Raw genomic sequence first — 18612 nt, 5'->3', positions numbered from 1 at the left:
TTAACGAGATTAACGCTGACAGCACTAGTGGGAACACAACGAATATGACTGCACATTTACGCCGACATCATCCTAGTGCAAAGACAAGTGGAAGCAGACAAAAACAACAAGTACGTATGCTACAAACTAGACAGCCGTTAGCACATGATTCTCCTTATGGGGACCTGATATGTTTAATATGCTGCTGAGAATATAGCCCAGAAGAAGCGTATAGTATAGCTTTTATTTTGGAAAGAGCCATTTCTCTGAAATAAACTCTTTTCCAAAGATGAGTGATTTCTCGACCAGATAAGATTTTTTTTTTAAATTATTTTGTTGTTTCAGCAACATTACATTTAAAAACTGTACTTTTGAGTTAAAATATATATTTATAATTTTAATAAATGACAAATTAAAAAGGAATGAACATTTTTTTGTATCGAAAAAATATCGAACCGTGACACCAAAGTATCGAACCGAATCGTGAATTTTGTGTATCGTTGCACCCCTATTATTTACACATCAGTGCATTGTGTACAAGTGCCTGATAGGATGGTGTACCTGCAGCTGATGGTCTAGGGTGAGATAAGCCATGGGAATGGAGTTGTCTGAGCCATTTGTATCTGAGGGGAGAAAGATATATAACAGGCTGTTTTGGGACTTCATAGAAACAGAAATGTCAGAAATTAGCAACACACGTCCTAAACACATCTTTGGCCAAAAAACAGAAAAATCATTAACATTTATAAAGGTAGCCTGAATGAGTTATAAAGTTGGGCCACAGTGATATTGATGGTGGTATAGTCATTGTGTTTAATAGATGTGTAATAAATCACTGAGGGGTACAATTTTTCACTCTGACATTTGACATGGATACCTCAGTGGGAACAGCTGACAAGAAGTTCTTCGCAACTAAACTTTTTGATATGGTCCAGAAAGGATTTGTTTCAATTCACTTAGACTGTCATGGATTTGGAAGAGGAGAGCTTTTTGAGGATTACCAATTAGCAGTTTTCATCAGAAACTGAGATGCCAGGAGTTCCCAGCTGTTACTGCACATGATATGACTCATATGTTCAGTCCTAATAATACTTTCCCAATGTGGCAGTTTGAGACTTAATACTTACAATAATTATATAATAATTTCTGTACTGTTGCTCATAATTTCAAACAAATAGCTTACAAAAACTTTTCAACAGTGATTCCCTTCTCAATTGTGGCTGTACATTGGGTGGCACTACCCAATGTAGTAAACAGTAGTTAACTGTAGTGGAATTTGTGCAGTTGTCATTACCTGTGGGGTCATCGGGGGAGAAATAGCCCCTGCCACTTGTCTTGTCAGGCGGCATCATTCTCACACTTGGACTGGAAGATCGACTGCTGTTCCTACTCCCCTGCAAAGGTTACAAAAGAAGCCAAAAAGTCAATAATACCCTCCAAGTCTCAGAGTGAGAAAATGACATCTGGACCAAAATATGAGCAAAATAGTGCACTCATTGTAGACAACATGGAGACATTTTTAGTAATGTCATGTCTTTGAAGATGCTCCACAGTGTTTTGTTAGCAGCAATAGTGAAGAATAATGAGCGCACCATTTAACAGCCACTTTAAGCAGTTCTGTCACATTTGTGTCCCACAATGTGGCTGTTATGCTTTAAGCTTGACACGAAAGTACTGTGCACTCTGATTGTGCAGGTTTTAAGTTTACTAATGAATCTAATGCATTGATACTTTAATGGTATACTAGACAATCGCATTATGCTGTGACGTGATCTGTGAATATGGTTTTGTTGAACTGCTAAGGACTGAACAGTGAAGCTATAATTCTGGGCACACCATAAAGAGCGTGAAACTAGAAAAGCTAACTGTTATCTTTCAAACTAAAAAATGTGATTTAAGTTAGATCTCTTTAAACGCTCAATCCCTAAAGTCACTAATCATCAAAAAGCTAAAACCTCACAGGTCCTCTGCACATGTCTTACCTGGCTGGATTCTGTGCAGATGCCTGGCAGATCCTGTACAGACCGACGTCTCTGAGACTCACATGTGGCTGTGAAAAGCGTAAAGGACAGACAAGAGAAAGAGTGAGACCTCAAGTACTATGGATAGTGGTACTGGGGGACTAATCCCTGTGTTTGCTTGTGGCTTGACGGGGATCCAGACCCACAGAGCCATACTGTAACAGTTGCACTTACTTAACCATCATAAGTTGTGGTGTGGCGGGAACATAACCAATCCATTCAATTCTATTTATGTTGTGCCACTTGTTCAAGGTTCACAATATTGAAATGTAAAGACCCAACAATATTAGAAAGAAACCCAAACAATCACCCAACTCCCTGTAACAATCCCCCTAGCAAGCACTTGGCAACAGTGCGAAGGAAAAACTCTGTTTTAACATAAAGACACCTGCAGCAGAATCAGACTCAGGGATGGGTAGAAGAGAACAAAAACAGCGGGGCTATAAGTAACCGCCATTGACAGAGAACACAGCATACACACAAACCACCACTCCAGACAAAAATACAAAAAAGGTTGTTGGGGGCGGCTCAGACAAAAACACAAAATGTCACAGTACTCATTCTAGTAATCAGCAATTCATCTGCTGGTCAGGTTAACACTATGCCAGGATGACATTAGGTGCAATCAGAACATCAGCTCGATCACCTTGCAGGAACTACAAGACTCTTCAGTTGCATGCAATTTCAAGTTCTGACAGAATTCCAGTGTTTTCTCCACACATGTTACTAGGGATGGGTACCGGTATTATGTCAGAACTGGTGCCATAGACTGAAAAGCAGCGCACATTTCGGTGCTTTATTTCGGTGCTTTTTTTTTTCCTGAGATGTCATACACTTTGGATTCTAGCCAATCATTTTACCTTTGCAAGCGTAGTAGGCGGGCCCAGGTACGTACGTTCTTTTAGAGCAGTGCTACAGATTAAAAATGCCCAAGGTGAAGCAGTCAAAAGTCTGGCTGTACTTCACAGCAAAAGATGCAAACTCAGCAGCCTGCAACAAGTGCTTTAAGATGATACTGTGCAAAGGAGGCAACACCTCGAATCTGATGAAACACCTGGCGACGTACAGCATTTTGTTAAAAGCCAAAAAATGCGGCGTATTTGATAGCTTACTGCGAGACCTCACACCGAGCACATCTACTGTGGGTGTGGTGCCTGTTATCAGACCCGGAGTTAGCAACATCCCACAAAAACCCAAAGAGGAGAGTCCTGGCCCCTAGCCCTGCCAGTGTAGCAGAAATGATGACGGATGATGGCAGCAGCAGCCGTTCTTCTCTGTGTGAGTAGCTTAATGTTGTTCGTGTGTAATTTACGTTGAGTAGGCTAACCACGTTATTAAATTAATGCCTGTAAGGTGAACTAGCAAACACCATCGTAGTTACATGTGGCTGTCTTCTTGTTTGATGGCAGATACTCCCTTCACCCTGGCCAAAAAGGCTAAAATGACCAAAGAAAAAGTGGAAAACAGCTAAACATGAGAGGTTTTTGGACAAAGTTTGTGTTTTGTTTTTTTCATTGTTTAAGCACTGCTTCCAGCCAAGAGTGATACCATAAATCCCCCATAGCTGCATAAAAGGCTAACATTGTTATCTTTTTACATAAAAACAGCTAAACATGAGAGGTTTTTGGACCAATTTTGTGTTCTCCATTCTTTAATCACCGATTCGAGCACCGTTTAAGCACCGGCACCGTTTCAAAAGTACCGGTTTAGTACTGGTATCGGATAAAACCTAAACGATATCCATCCCTATATGTTACACAGAGTCACAAACTAGCACCAAAACACGAGTGCAACCAATAGTACATGGAGTAATACTACTACCACTCCTCATAATAGCACTAATAATTTACATATCTGTCTTTAGGAATAACAGTCACTCTGAAGCTAAGAGTTGACAGTTGGAGCAACAACATGACAATTAGCCACAGGTACTAACCTAAAATGATATTTTATTAGCAGGCAGGTCCCTCTGGGCTTCACACCAAAATCAACTAAGCTTTGAATGGAATTAAACTTTTTAGGACTCCCAAAAATGCTAAATATTATTCAAGACATCAGACTTTTGACATTTTACCAACATACCATTAATCTGTATTATATATGGTCACAATCTCTGAAATGGCAATGTTAAATGGGAACTGGGACAGTCTAAGATAAAATGTCCTCCTGTTAAAATTGCGGTTGCTGGTGTTTGTTATCTAATCTCTAGGACAGTGTGACAGGGCCTCTAAATAATAATACATTCATAATGGACTGAAAAAAGCAATACTTGTAATCAAAGTTATGGCAAACAATGCAATTAACGATTAAAAATGTGACATTTTGCATAAACTTTTCACCAACCAGCAATGACATGTTGCAACCAACACATTTTAAAAACGCACAACTGCTTGGCAAGTAGTTTGCAGACTGGTCAGCATCTTCTATGCAAACTGTTGGCGACCTGCTAGTTACCAAAGAAATCCCCAGGAAGCTTTTGGTGTAGCACTGTATACATCTTTGCAACTAATATCACATGAAAGACTGGCCGCAACATCCAGTAATCGCCTGCCAAACAGGTCACAGGGGTCAGTGGTCAATGAAGTCTTTAGGTCTCCGTGGATGGCTCTATAGCAATGAGTCTCACAGCAACCATTTGCAACTGGTCACAAGTCACGACCAGTGCAGACTTATTTTGGTGGATTTGACTGATCTCTAGGCCTGTGTGATTCACAATTAACTGACGCCTAAAACAAACAAACAAACAAACAAATAAATAAAATAAGCGATATCAACTTTAACACCACCCACTTGGAAAAGGGATTCTTCTATAGTCAGGACATTCCCCAAATTTCTAATTTACATCCATGAAAAGTGATCCTATTAAGACAAATTTTTAGTTTTAGAGTTATTGGTTCTATTACTAGTTAGATAACATACACTAATATAAACCTATTGACTGCAAACAACCAACCTGATGATGTCATGTTCTGTACTGACAAGATGACACTAAACATTTTTCAAATATTTTAAGCACTTCTTAAATGTAGTCACATAGACAGTGTTACACATGTAACGTTTCACAGATCAAAGCACACCCCACGGTCGGGTCGCTCACTCACCACCAACGTGATTGGTTTGGTGGTGAGTCAGCGGTGATCTGGAGGGATCATGGAAAAGTGACTCGATGAAGATCAGACCACATTTTACTGACACTCATTACATAAATTGGTTATTTTTTTTCCTTGTACAGGTTTGCAGATCCAAAGGTGCGTGCCTTACCATCTATAACAATTCCATGCAGACTCCCTGCACCACTTGATTAAATGAAACACTTACTCAATGTCTCTCATATATCTTCAAAATAGAAGTATTTCTGACAGGCAGAGTTGTCCCCATTCCCTTTGATCCATATCTCAACTTATAATAATAGCTCTGACCCTCACTGTGAGGGAAATTAATCAAAATGACTTTTTTCAAAGTGGATGTGGATGGATGGAAAGTGAGTGAGAAATGGGGAAAAAAAAAAATAGCCATGCTTTCTCAATGTCCTCTAAGCATGAAAGTCAAGGACAAGCTCAAATGCACTAATTTACTACTGCTACCCGTGATTTGCTGCAGCCAAGCCAGGGATATAAGAGACAGGAGAGGGCCAGGACTTAGGAAAGTTATCTCATCTATGTCAAAATACTGACTATAACGTACTGATTAACAACCACTTGCTTTTAGTGGACAAATATGCACACAGCTCCAACAAATGTGTTGATAACAGATGAGAAAACTTCAATATTTTACGAAAAACAAAGAAAAAACAGAAAACAGGACATGACACAGCTATGATGTATGTAACTCCAAAATCAGCTTCAAGGACTTCTGTGTTGTTGTTTTTTTAAATTTTAAATTTTTGGTTTGTGTTTTTAAATCAGAGGGCAAATTCGAAAAAAATTTAAATGTTATGAACATTATCTGCATTCTTGAGGGGATCATATGGAGTGACACACAACAAAAAGCCATGTCTGATGACAGTAACCCACAGGCTCATTCAAGCCAGTTCCACCGTGTCACCGGAAAGACCAGTAGTCCAGTGATACCTGTAACGACGATCTTGGGGACATCCAGTATGGTTCCGAATGATGCAGTTTTACGGTGGCCTCGCTTATACGGGGGGTTTGCTGCAAAAACACATATACACATATAGCTGCATACAGGACAAGCATGCCCACAGCTGGACTGCAAATGTGGGTCATACACATGCAGAACATAGCTGTGCATGCAGAGGAAACATGCACCATTCATTCCAGGAGCTGTGAATCAGTACTGCATAGACAGTCAGCAGAGAATGCACTACCTTCCTCAGCACAGACAAGAGCAGGCATTTTGCTTTTTGGAAAAGTTCAACAAGGTGATCTGAGAACAGAGTTTTCAATAATTAAATGTTAGAAACCCCAACCACTGAAGCTATATTTAATTGTGAACAACATTTAAAACAAACAAACAAACAAGAAAGAAAACTGACAGACATTCACATTGAAATCGAAACTACACCAGAGGAGTTCTTGATTTAGTTTCTCTATGACAGCACGAGTACATCTGCTGAAAGGAGATTAGCGACAGCTGGTTTCGAGAGGCCCTATCTTCAGAGACATATTGACACTTTTAATGAGGAATCAATCTTCAATTCAAAGTGATGAAATCACATAAAAGGGCGACCTAGGTGCCAAAAAGAAGCTTCCAGACTGGACCAGCAAAGACTGCCTCAATATTAATACTGCATGCACTCCCCCCCTTTTTTTTTTTTTTTAAATTTGAAGTAATGGCATGATCAGGCCAATATGCTTTGTTAAGCTGGTCTTTTTTTTCTTTTCTTAAATGTATTTGATGTATTGATTTGTGCCAAGTTTTGTCTGGCATTACCTGCAGGTGCAAACTGCATCTTGGGCTCCAACTCTGACAGGTCAGCACTCATTCTTTTGCTGTCAGAAGAAGACAGGCACTGTGTTCGTGCTGACAGACTCTCAACGCTGCCCCCTCTGGAAAGAGACACATTCCTTAATGTGTCTCCCTGAAAGACAAACACGAAACTTTTACTGAACCACAGAAGACTGTATTACAAATGAGGATTAAGTGCTTATCAGTGCAACTTCATGGCTGACTCTGGGTTTTCAGTGTTCTGCAAACCTGGGATATACATTTTTTTACCAGTCAATATAACAGCTAATATAAAAAATTGTCCTTTAAGGACCTTTATGTTTGTTTCATTGTTCATTGACATATGCATTATGATGAATCCAAACTATGTAAAAACTATGTTAAAAAAAACACCACAACACAGAAACCAGCAGAGTTGTCAACAGAAGACAAAAAAAAAAGATAAATCATTACATGTACAGTAAAAACGTCCCTTTTTAATATGGTCTTACCTTTGGCTTGAAATGAGGTGCAAACTGAGGCGTAATCTTAATAGTGTCATTGCTCCCTTGAGAATCACTGTGCTCCATGTTTGCATCACTTCTGTAGCTTGTGCTGTTACCAGTGTAGTCTACATATGAACCTGTCATTTCAATAGACACAGGACAGGACAGGACAGAAGTTAAATTTATTTATCAGTTTTAATATCAGGACAGCAAAGCAGGCAGGCAGGAAAGGAGCGATCGAGAACAAGACTGCAGTAAATTTTTGGCACAAGGGCTATCTGCTCAAATTTATACTGGCACAGAGACAGTTTCAATATTTTTTTAAATATACAATATGCATCTTTACATTAACTTTGTGGATTTTTGTTGTCTTTGAGTTTTCAAAACACTGAAAAAAAATCAAATAATGAAAATAAAGAACTAACAGACAAATATAGAAATCTGAAATAGACTGAAAATATTACTACAATGCATTTTCCTCTGCTTAGTTATATGCTTAAACTTAGGTGGTTGTCTCATTTGAGTTGAGGCTGTATTTGAATCGTCTTGCCACGGCCATCTCTATGGAGGAGTTGGGTGGGGGCAGAGCATCTGTGGCTCCTGGGAGAGGTGGGAGGCTCACGTGTACTTACAGTCAGGACCATAAATATTGGGACATCGACACAATTCTAACATTTTTGGCTCTATACACCACCACAATGGTTTCCAAATGAAATGAACAAGATGTGCTTTAACTGCAGACTGTCAGATTTTATTAGAGGGTATTTACATCCAAATCAGGTGAATGGTGTAGGAATAACAACAGTTTGCATATGTGCCTCCCACTTGTTAAGGGACCAAAAGTAATGGGACAGAATAAGAACCACAAATCAAACTTTCACTTTTTAATTCTTGGTTGCAAATCCTTTGCAGTTAATCACAGCCGGAAGTCTGGAACACAGACATTACCAGACGCTGGGTTTCATCCCTGGTGATGCTCTGCCAGGCCTCTACTGCAACCGTCTTCAGTTACTGCTTGTTCTTGGGGCATTTTCCCCTCAGTCTTGTCTCCAGCAAGTGAAATGCATGCTCAATCTGATTCAGTTCAGGTGATTGACTTGGCCATTGCAAAACAGTCCACTTCTTTCCATTCAAAAACTCTTTGGTTGCTTTTGCAGTATGCTTTGGGTCAATGTCCATCTGCACTGTGAAGCGCCGTCCAATGAGTTCTGAAGCATTTGACTGAATATGAGCAGATATTATTGCCCGAAACACTTCAGAATTCATCGTGCTGCTTTTCTCAGCAGTCACATCATCAATGAATACAAGAGAACCAGTTCCACTGGCAGCCATACATGCCCACGCCATGACAGTTCCACCAACATACTTTACTGATGAGGTGGTATGCTTAGGATCATGAGCAGTTCCTTTCCTTCTCCATACTCTTCTCTTCCCATCACTCTGGTACAAGTTGATCTTGGTCTCACCTGTCCATAGGATGTTGTTCCAGAACTGTGAAGGTTTTTTTTAGATGTCGTTTGGCAAACTCTAATCTGGCCTTCCTGTTTTTGGGGCTCACCAATGGTTTACATCTTGTGGTGAACCCTCTGTATTCACACTGGTGGAGTCTTCTCTTGATTGCTGACTTTGACATACATACACCTACCTCCTGGAGTGTGTTTTTTATCTGGCCAACTGTTGAGAAGGGTGTTTTCTTCACCAGGGTAAGGATTCTTCGGTCATCCACCACAGTTGTTTTCTGTGGTCTTCTGGGTCTTTCGGTGTTGCTGAGCTCACCGGTGCATTCCTTCTTCATGAGAATGTTTCAAACAGTTGTTTTGACCACGCCTAATGTTTTTGCCATCTTTCTGATGGGTTTGTTTTGTTTTTTCAGCCTAATGATGGCTTGCTTCACTGATAGTGACAGCTCTTTGGATCTCATCTTGGCAGTTGACAGCAACAGATTCCAAATGCAAATAGCACACTTGAAATGAACTCTGGACCTTTTATCTGCTCATTGCAATTGGGATGAGGGGATATCACACACCTGGCCATGGAACAGCCAAGAAGCCAATTGTCCCATTGCTTTTGGTCCCTTAACAAGTGGGAGGCACATATGCAAACTGTTTTAATTCCTACACCCGATTTTGATGTAATAACCCTCTAATAAAAGCTGACAGTCTGCAGTTAAAGCACATCTTGTTTGTTTCATTTGTTGGAATTGTGTCGATGTCCCAATATTTATGGACCTGACTGTATGCCACACTGATTCAGTGCTGGTCCTATAAATTCACAAAAATGCCACACTTCTGTGTACTCTGTTCAGTGTTACTGTCACTGCACCCTCAACTGCACTGAAGCATTTGTGATGACTGGCAATGAGTCTTTTACAGCGCTGTGGAGAAATCTTGGCCCACTCATCTTTGTAGAATTGTTGTAATTCAGCCTCACTGGAGAGTTTGAGCATGAACCGGCTTTTTAGGTCATACCACAGAATGGCAATCAAATTCAGTTCAAAGCTTTGACTAGGCCACTCCAAAGTCTTCATTTGGTTTTTCTTATATCATTCAGAGGTGGACTTGCTGGTGTGTTTCGGATCATTGTCCTGCTGCAGAACCCAAGTGAACTTCGGCTTGATGGCTGGACATTCTCCTTCAAGGATGATTTGGTAGACAACAGAATTCATGGTTCCATTTACTATAGCAAGTCAACAAAACAGCTCCACACCATCATACTACTACCACCATATTTTACTGTTGGTATGATGTTCCTTTTCTGAAATGCTGTGTTATAGTAATGCAAGATGCAAGGGGACACACACTTTTGTCCAAAAGTCTTGGGGATCATCAAGATGTTCTCCAGCAAAACTGAGAAGAGCCTTTATGTTCCTTTTGTCGTCTCTTTCTTCTGGTGGAGTCATGAATACCGGCCTTAACTGAGGCATACAGTTCTTCTGATGTCCTTCTGGGGTCTTTTGGGACCTCTTGGATGAGTCGTCACTGCACTTTTGGGGTAATTTTGGTCATGTGGCCACTCCTGGGAGGGTTCACCACTCTTACATGTTTTCCCCATTTGTGGATAATGGCTTTCACTGTGGCTTTCTGGAGTCCCAGAGCTTTTCTATTACTATTATTGTAATTTTATATTATTGTTGCGTTTACTTTTATCCTGTTGCTAAACTAATTTCCCTTTTGGGACAACAAAGAATTTGAGTTGAATTGAATTGAATTAGATATGGCTTTATTTAGTTTGTCATTTGTTCCTGAATTTTCTTGGATCGCGGAATGATGTCTGGCTTTTGAGGATGTTTTGGTGTACTCCAGTACTTATGTACTTAGGAACATCTATCTTACTGCTTCATGTTAATGTTAATCCAGCTGCTAATGTTATGTGTACTGGCCTGAATTTTACTGCAATCATTTGCCCACAAACTTAAGCCAAGGCTGCTTTCTTTTGAAGGTATATTATTCTGAGAACTTCTAAAACACATGTGACCTTGAGCTCAGTACTGGGCAACTGTATAGATACCAGGATACACTGGAGTTGCTGTGCTGGTCAACAACATGCTGCTCATGGTACACCTTTGTAAACATCCATGGTATTTGTGCAGGCAGAGAAAACAGTTTGAATTAACAAAGGAAAAAAATGTGGTAGAAGAAGTAAGTTAACGACGCACATAATAGTTTTTCTGTAAAGAAAAGCGATTAGCAGCAGTAAGAGGAACTATAATTATTTAAACATAATCTAGAGCGTCATCTTCACACGACCTTAACATGAGATGTACCTGTACTAGTTGCAGAGTTGCTCTGTCCCTCATCTGAATACTGGTATGGATACTGAAGGGGTTCATCAGACCCTGGGAAGTACTGCAAAAAGAATGAAAACAACACATAATGTTGGGAGTTCTCAACTCAGGCTTACTATGAATGAAAAAAATCCTATTAGTATAATTAATTCAGGAGAGTAGGACTTGGTGATATTTTGAGACATAATATATGTATTATGTATATATATGTAATATATATAATAAATAATATATGGAAAGTTTAAGCTATATTTGGCTTAATGTTACAACCTCAAACACTAAGAGAACACCAAGAATGAATCTACCAGAGATCACTGACACAAAGCCATATTTACCTTGCAGAAAAGAGATAGGGTTGGTCAACTGCTAAGTGACCTTCGTTTACTATAGTTCTGACACTATATAGCACAGTATACAGTGGGGCAAAAAAGTATTTAGTCAGCCACCGACTGTGCAAGTTCCCCCACCTAAAATGATGACAGAGGTCAGTAATTTGCACCAGAGGTACACTGCAACTGTGAGAGACAGAATGTGAAAAAAAAAAAAAAAATCCATGAATCCACATGGTAGGATTTGTAAAGAATTTATTCGTAAATCAGGGTGGAAAATAAGTATTTGGTCAATAACAAAAATACAACTCAATACTTTGTAACATAACCTTTGTTGGCAATAACAGAGGTCAAACGTTTACTATAGGTCTTTACCAGGTTTGCACACACAGTAGCTGGTATTTTGGACCATTCCTCCATGCAGATCTTCTCGAGAGCAGTGATGTCTTGGGGCTGTCGCCGAGCAACACGGACTTTCAACTCCCGCCACAGATTTTCTATGGGGTTGAGGTCTGGAGACTGGCTAGGCCACTCCAGGACTTTCAAATGCTTCTTACGGAGCCACTCCTTTGTTGCCCGGGCGGTGTGTTTTGGATCATTGTCATGTTGGAAGACCCAGCCTCGTTTCATCTTCAAAGTTCTCACTGATGGAAGGAGGTTTTGGCTCAAAATCTCACGATACATGGCCCCATTCATTCTGTCCTTAACACGGATCAGTCGTCCTGTCCCCTTGGCAGAAAAACAGCCCCATAGCATGATGTTTCCACCCCCATGCTTCACAGTAGGTATGGTGTTCTTGGGATGCAACTCAGTATTCTTCTTCCTCCAAACACGACCAGTTGAGTTTATACCAAAAAGTTGTACTTTGGTTTCATCTGACCACATGACATTCTCCCAATCCTCTGCTGTATCATCCATGTGCTCTCTGGCAAACTTCAGACGGGCCTGGACATGCACTGGCTTCAGCAGCGGAACACGTCTGGCACTGCGGGATTTGATTCCCTGCCGTTGTAGTGTGTTACTGATGGTGACCTTTGTTACTTTGGTCCCAGCTCTCTGCAGGTCATTCACCAGGTCCCCCCGTGTGGTTCTGGGATCTTTGCTCACCGTTCTCATGATCATTTTGACCCCACGGGATGAGATCTTGCGTGGAGCCCCAGATCGAGGGAGATGATCAGTGGTCTTGTATGTCTTCCATTTTCTGATGATTGCTCCCACAGTTGATTTTTTCACACCAAGCTGCTTGCCTATTGTAGATTCACTCTTCCCAGTCTGGTGCAGGTCTACAATACTTTTCCTGGTGTCCTTCAAAAGCTCTTTGGTCTTGGCCATGGCGGAGTTTGGAGTCTGACTGTTTGAGGCTGTGGACAGGTGTCTTTTATACAGATGATGAGTTCAAACAGGTGCCATTCATACAGGTAACGAGTGGGGGACAGAAAAGCTTCTTACAGAAGACGTTACAGGTCTGTGAGAGCCAGAGATTTTCCTTGTTTGAGGTGACCAAATACTTATTTTCCACCCTGATTTACGAATAAATTCTTTACAAATCCTACCATGTGAATTCATGGCTTTTTTTTTTCACATTCTGTCTCTCACAGTTGAAGTGTACCTCTGGTGCAAATTACTGACCTCTGTCATCATTTTAAGTGGGGGAACTTGCACAATCGGTGGCTGACTAAATACTTTTTTTGCCCCACTGTATATGAATAAAGATGTGGTTTGTTTAGAATAGTATAATGGTTTTTCAAACATATGAATGATGTATTTTAGAAGTGTTATAAAATAATACACAAGACTATCTATAATTTGCATAATTACATCAATGTTCAAAAATACTGTTGGCCACCAGTGCTACCCCTCAAACCTCTTAGTATACACGTTTGGTATCAATGTAAGACTGTTAAAATGGTGTTAAATGGTTAAAATGTGCCGTAAAACTATTGCCGCAAACGGGAAGCAGTAGCACAAATGTATTCCAACAGCCGAAAAGTCATCCACTGCAAAATGAAGAATGTTTTAAACTCTGCATGTCAACATCTTCCCACACACCAAAGAAAATGTTAAATAAAACAGCTGTGATACCTGATTCTTTGTCAATCGTTTTTATAGTCACCGTCTAGACTTTTTTTCTGTAATTTGGGGTCATCACATTTTAATTTTACTATTTTTATATATTATAAGCACAAAAGAACAATTTCAATTGTTTTATTATTACTCGATGTCCTTTTTCGTTATGATCTTTTGTTTGCTTTTTAAAGGTCTAGTGTTGACCACCTGCTGTGACAGTATTGTCATTGGTCAAAAACCTCTGCGTGCAACTGATGGTTAAAAAAAATGGTTTAAATAAAACATTTTAATTCATTCAGATTTCTTGTATTCAAAGCAGAAAAATAAATATTGAATGAGCATACCAGTGCAAATTTAGGCACTGTATGGTTGAAAACAATTTTTGTTTTTTGGAGGTTATTTAAACATATCGTGATATATATTGTGTATCATGATATAATCAAAAAAATATTGTGACATTAGATTTTCCTCATATTGCCCAGGCTTAGTTCACACGTATATAAACGTCCCATTCTTAATTAATAGCGTTTAAAATTATGTTGGCCTGCCTCCTGTATAGGCCTGCACAATAAATCGAAAATTTATTGTCATCGCGATATCAGCCTGTGCGATGGGCCCATCGCAAAAGACGGCGTAAACGGCGATAATTGGATACCTTAAAATGTTTACACACGTGCTTTAAAGAATTTACCAATAAAAGAAACCCCTTTACACATTTGATCAGTCGAATAGAGCCCTTCACGGCATTAACCAATCACATGGATTAGAGGTGGGGAGTGAACAACACTGCAGCAACGAGTCAGAGTTGTAATGGCTGAGAGCGAGACACATGACAAGAATGCTACTGACTATGAACTCGTGGCTTAAAAAAAAAAAAAAAAAAATAATAATAATAATAATAGTACCTCGCTTAATTGGAGGTACTTTGGATTTGATAAAGACGACGTTCTCCAAACACAGGTACTCTGCAAAACTTCCTGAACACTTGTGGCAACCACCAGAGGAATCACGACTAATCTCCACCATCATCTTCAATACAACCACAGAGAACTGTTTGAAGAGTTCCAGAAAGATAGGGCTAGCCAAACAAAGGTTGCTAATGTTAAGACAAAGAGCACAGCAATCCAACAGCAGTCTCTGTATCAGATTTTTCAAGTGGAACTCCTTATGAGAAAACGTCGAAGCGGTATAAAGAAATAACAGAGGCCATTACACATTTTTTGGCTAAAGACATGATGCCTATAAATACAGTTAGCAGAGAGGGCTTCACCAGTCTAATACATAAAGTGGACCGGAGATACCGCATCCCCTCACGAAACTACATTTCCCATGTCGCCACTCCACAAATGTACGAAACATGCTGCAAGACCGTCATGTTTGAACTAAGCCAAGCTGAAAACTACGCAAGCACTACAGTAAAGTTTCCTCTCCAGTTTTGACTTACATCATAACTACTTGGTGAGTATGGAACGCCAGGACTGCCATAATGAATTAATTAAATACACCATTAAATAATTAATTAAATGTGGCAATAATTAATTAAAATTGGAATTAATTAATTAAATAAATAGTTATGATATATGTAATTAATTAATTATTGACACATTTAATTAATTATTTATGTATTTCACATTTTAATTAATTATTGACACATTTAATTAATTAATTATTGACACATTTAATTAATTATTTATGTATTTCACATTTTAATTAATTATTGACACATTTAATTAATTATTGACACATTTAATTAATTATTTAATGATATATTTATTTATTTCATTTTGGCAGTCCTGGCGCCTGGCTCTCATCATGAAATAATTTTATCTGTCAGCCTCACCCATCAAACTCAGGGGGCGGGGTTAACGCTGATCGAGTCAAAACCATTGCTTTGGCCTGGTGGCCATTGTTTCTAGCACACAACAACCGGCATGTGGAAGCTAACAGAACTGAGCTTTGAAAAACCCTGTTTGTGTGTCACCAAATACCGTTTTAATATTTTTTTAGCCAAGAATGTAGTGGTTTAATCTTCATGTGTCTGCTCGGTTTGTCAAGATACAGCCTCTTTGCAAAAGTGTTTCGATGATTTCGGAGATGTCTGCCCAGTCTCACGGCAAAGCGTGGGATAGACCCGCTCGCCTCGCAAGCAATCCCACCGACAAAGCGCAGGCCCCGGTACACAGCTGTAGTAACCCCCGCTGACTTCTTTTACTGAGGTTATATTTATCGGTGTTTTATTTCCTGATGTTCTTATGTGTCCTACGTGTTTCAGTCGCCAATTCTGAATTATAACTAACATTAAAAACATGTTTAAGGAGGAGAGAGAGCAAATAAATCTGTTTAACATCTGATCTTTGGGTTTTTGTTCAGTAATCAGCGTGACCTGTGTATAAACACATAAAAGAGATAACGTTGGTGTTTCCGTCATGTAGTAACTGCTGGCTTTAACTGTACAAAGGTTGTTCGACACTATGAAACACATACAGACTTCATGATGTTCGGCTAATATTTTTATTGTGAATATTAATCATGCTGACCTCGCTCTGTACACCACGCAGCGAGGTCAGCATATCCACGATATCCTCAGCTCCATGAGTTAACACAAAGTTTCCCAGCTGACTATCTAACTGCCAACTATTCCAGAGACGTGAAAATATACAGCATAAAGAAAAGTGTAAGAGACTCAGCAGCAGATTAGAATAACAGTCTAAGAAACGAGCAAACCTGTTCCGACAATTTGAGTTTGTATTCCCTCAGCTGCAGACTGTTTAAATGTTTGAAAAGGAAGATTAGATATAAAAAACGTCAAACATAGACTCAGTCTGCCTTCACATTTGATATGAGGCCAGCACGTATAGTGGCCTCAGCAGGCTATTACTGAAATACACGTGCTATATCATAAACTATGATATAAATAGGGAGGTCCTATTAACATGTTTAGTCTTAAAGGACACCTTCCTGCCTTTAGTCTCATTCATGAGCAGTATTAGTTTTCTTCTAACATCCAGAAGTCTGCACGATGTGTTTCATAGTTTGTAACAAGCCTTTGACAGGTAAACATAACATGACCGAAAAAGCAAAAAAAAAAAAAAAAAAAAAAGAGAGAGAGAGAGATAGTGTTGAGATAAGAAGAGAAAATGCTCTCAATTATGGAGACAGGCAAATGGTTCATTTATGTTTGATGTGTGTTTATTCCTCCCTAAATATCGTCGGTGAAGTTTGCCATGCACGTCAGATTTTCCTGCGCATTTTTATACGTGTGCCAACAGAGAGAGAAAAAAAATCACATTCTAACAGACAGCTGGTGCTTAGAATACAGTTGAATAACTATTAAAAAACAGATGATATTTAGATGATAGTTCAGTCTAACACATGTGCCAGTGAACCATTAAACGTCTGTGAAACTATGCAGTTATGAAACGTAACTTTAACCTCAGCCAAACCGATTTGCTCAGTTGTAAATAAAACAGCGAAGTAAACGTGACCCGACAGACAGAACCTGAGTGAATGAAGTCCAGCGTTTAACCACTGAGAGCTAAAACTCAGCTGAGGTTTCAAAGCTGTGTGCCGGTGATTGGACATCAGCCGCTGATGAAGCTGTTCGCCTATAAAGTGCTCTGTAAGGAAACAAGCTCCAGCAGCTCTGCGCTCGGGGAAAACACTATATTTACTTATCTTGTGCAGAAAAATGCGCTGACATTGCTTTATATCGAGCACCGGCTGCCCAGTTAAACTGTGACTATCACCAGGTAACTAGGCGTGTTTCTTGAATTAGCAGCAGGTGTTAAACAGCTGACAGATGAGGAGGAGGATGCATGCAGGTAAACTGAGGGTCTGTTGAGCTGATCGCTGGTTTCGTGAGAAAAATGTCAGCTCGTTCTTTATGTTACAGAAGCACAGAGACACAAGACCAGGCGGAAAGAGACGATCGTTCGGTGAAAATGAGAATCTGCGAATGCAACATGTGGAACACGGAGAGTGGAATATGTAAACAAACCGGTTAACGTAACCCCCTCGGTGCACTCTGCATGCTAATTGTTAGCAGAGCTAGTGAAATCTCTGAAAACATCCCTTTTTAACTTTGAGTACCCGCCCCTTTAAAGATCTCTGCACAGCCCTGGAGCAGAATAATATCAGTCCATGAGTCTCAGACTGAGGCAGAGCTGAAGTGTGAAAGCAGCTGCAGTCCAGCTGGTTTTCTTTTGTGTGGTTCAACAAAAAACAAATTTTGTTCCAGTCATGAAAGGTTCCTGTTTCGTCATAAATGTTATAGGATCAACCTTCCAACTGACCAAATTACATTATCTGAGCCAAAAAGTTAGTTAATGCTTTTAAAATTATGACTATCACACCAAATTTGTAACCTAAATTTGGCTAACAGCAAACTTAACTTGATAATTAGAGTGGGTGGGTGTGGTGAATGGGTGGAGAGGTTTTGGAGACAGTGTCGGAGGAGTCGGGCGGCCACAGCTGCCAGTCATCAGCTAATTGTGATTCCTCTATTTTGTCTCAGGCTATGTCCACACGTACCCGGGTATTTTTCTATGCGTTTGTACCTTTCGTCCACACGTAAACTGTGTTTTCGGTCACTGAAAACGGAGATTTTAAAAACTCCGGCCAGGGTGGAGCACTTTTGCAAACATGTTCTATGTTGACAACCTGACCAGACATACGTTGCGACATTCGCGGCTAAAACACTGTTAAAAGTGTAGCTGGTGACAGAAAAACGGGGTATTTTAAAACTACACCACCACCATTGCTGCCTGTGATTTGATCTGCATTCTGGGATACCTGGCTGCCCCAAGTCTACACAAGCAATCGATTATCTAGGATCGACCTGTTTTGACTTACTTTGCACGGCAACCAATCAAATGTTAGAGAAGCTGCATGGGCAGCGTTAACCCCGCCCCCTGAGTTTGATGGGTGAGGCTGACAGATAAAATTATTTCATGATGAGAGCCAGGCGCCAGGACTGCCAAAATGAAATAAATAAATATATCATTAAATAATTAATTAAATGTGTCAATAATTAATTAAAA

At 39.8% G+C, this 18612-nt stretch overlaps 1 protein-coding gene across 3 annotated transcripts in view; it reads right to left on the bottom strand.

Annotated features, from left to right (window-relative positions):
* map3k7 (mitogen-activated protein kinase kinase kinase 7) overlaps positions 1 to 18612 on the bottom strand; it is a 32068-nt gene that overhangs the window by 3306 nt on the left and 10150 nt on the right. For 2 of the 3 annotated variants that reach the window (XM_080882451.1, XM_080882452.1), the window contains exons 10-16: positions 11157 to 11238; positions 7400 to 7530; positions 6894 to 7041; positions 6071 to 6151; positions 1962 to 2029; positions 1274 to 1373; positions 541 to 602 (exon numbers count right to left, since the gene is read on the bottom strand). In XM_080882451.1, the coding sequence (XP_080738577.1) occupies positions 541 to 602; positions 1274 to 1373; positions 1962 to 2029; positions 6071 to 6151; positions 6894 to 7041; positions 7400 to 7530; positions 11157 to 11238 (672 nt within the window). The remainder of the gene's footprint in view (positions 1 to 540; positions 603 to 1273; positions 1374 to 1961; positions 2030 to 6070; positions 6152 to 6893; positions 7042 to 7399; positions 7531 to 11156; positions 11239 to 18612) is intronic. The other variant, XM_080882453.1, reaches the window with a different exon arrangement.

The sequence above is a fragment of the Rhamphochromis sp. 'chilingali' genome, assembly GCF_963969265.1.
Source record: "Rhamphochromis sp. 'chilingali' genome assembly, chromosome: 5".
NCBI classification, from domain to species: Eukaryota; Metazoa; Chordata; class Actinopteri; order Cichliformes; family Cichlidae; genus Rhamphochromis; species Rhamphochromis sp. 'chilingali'.
Note: the sequence above shows the minus strand (reverse complement) of the source record. Positions and strands in the feature narration are given on the sequence as shown.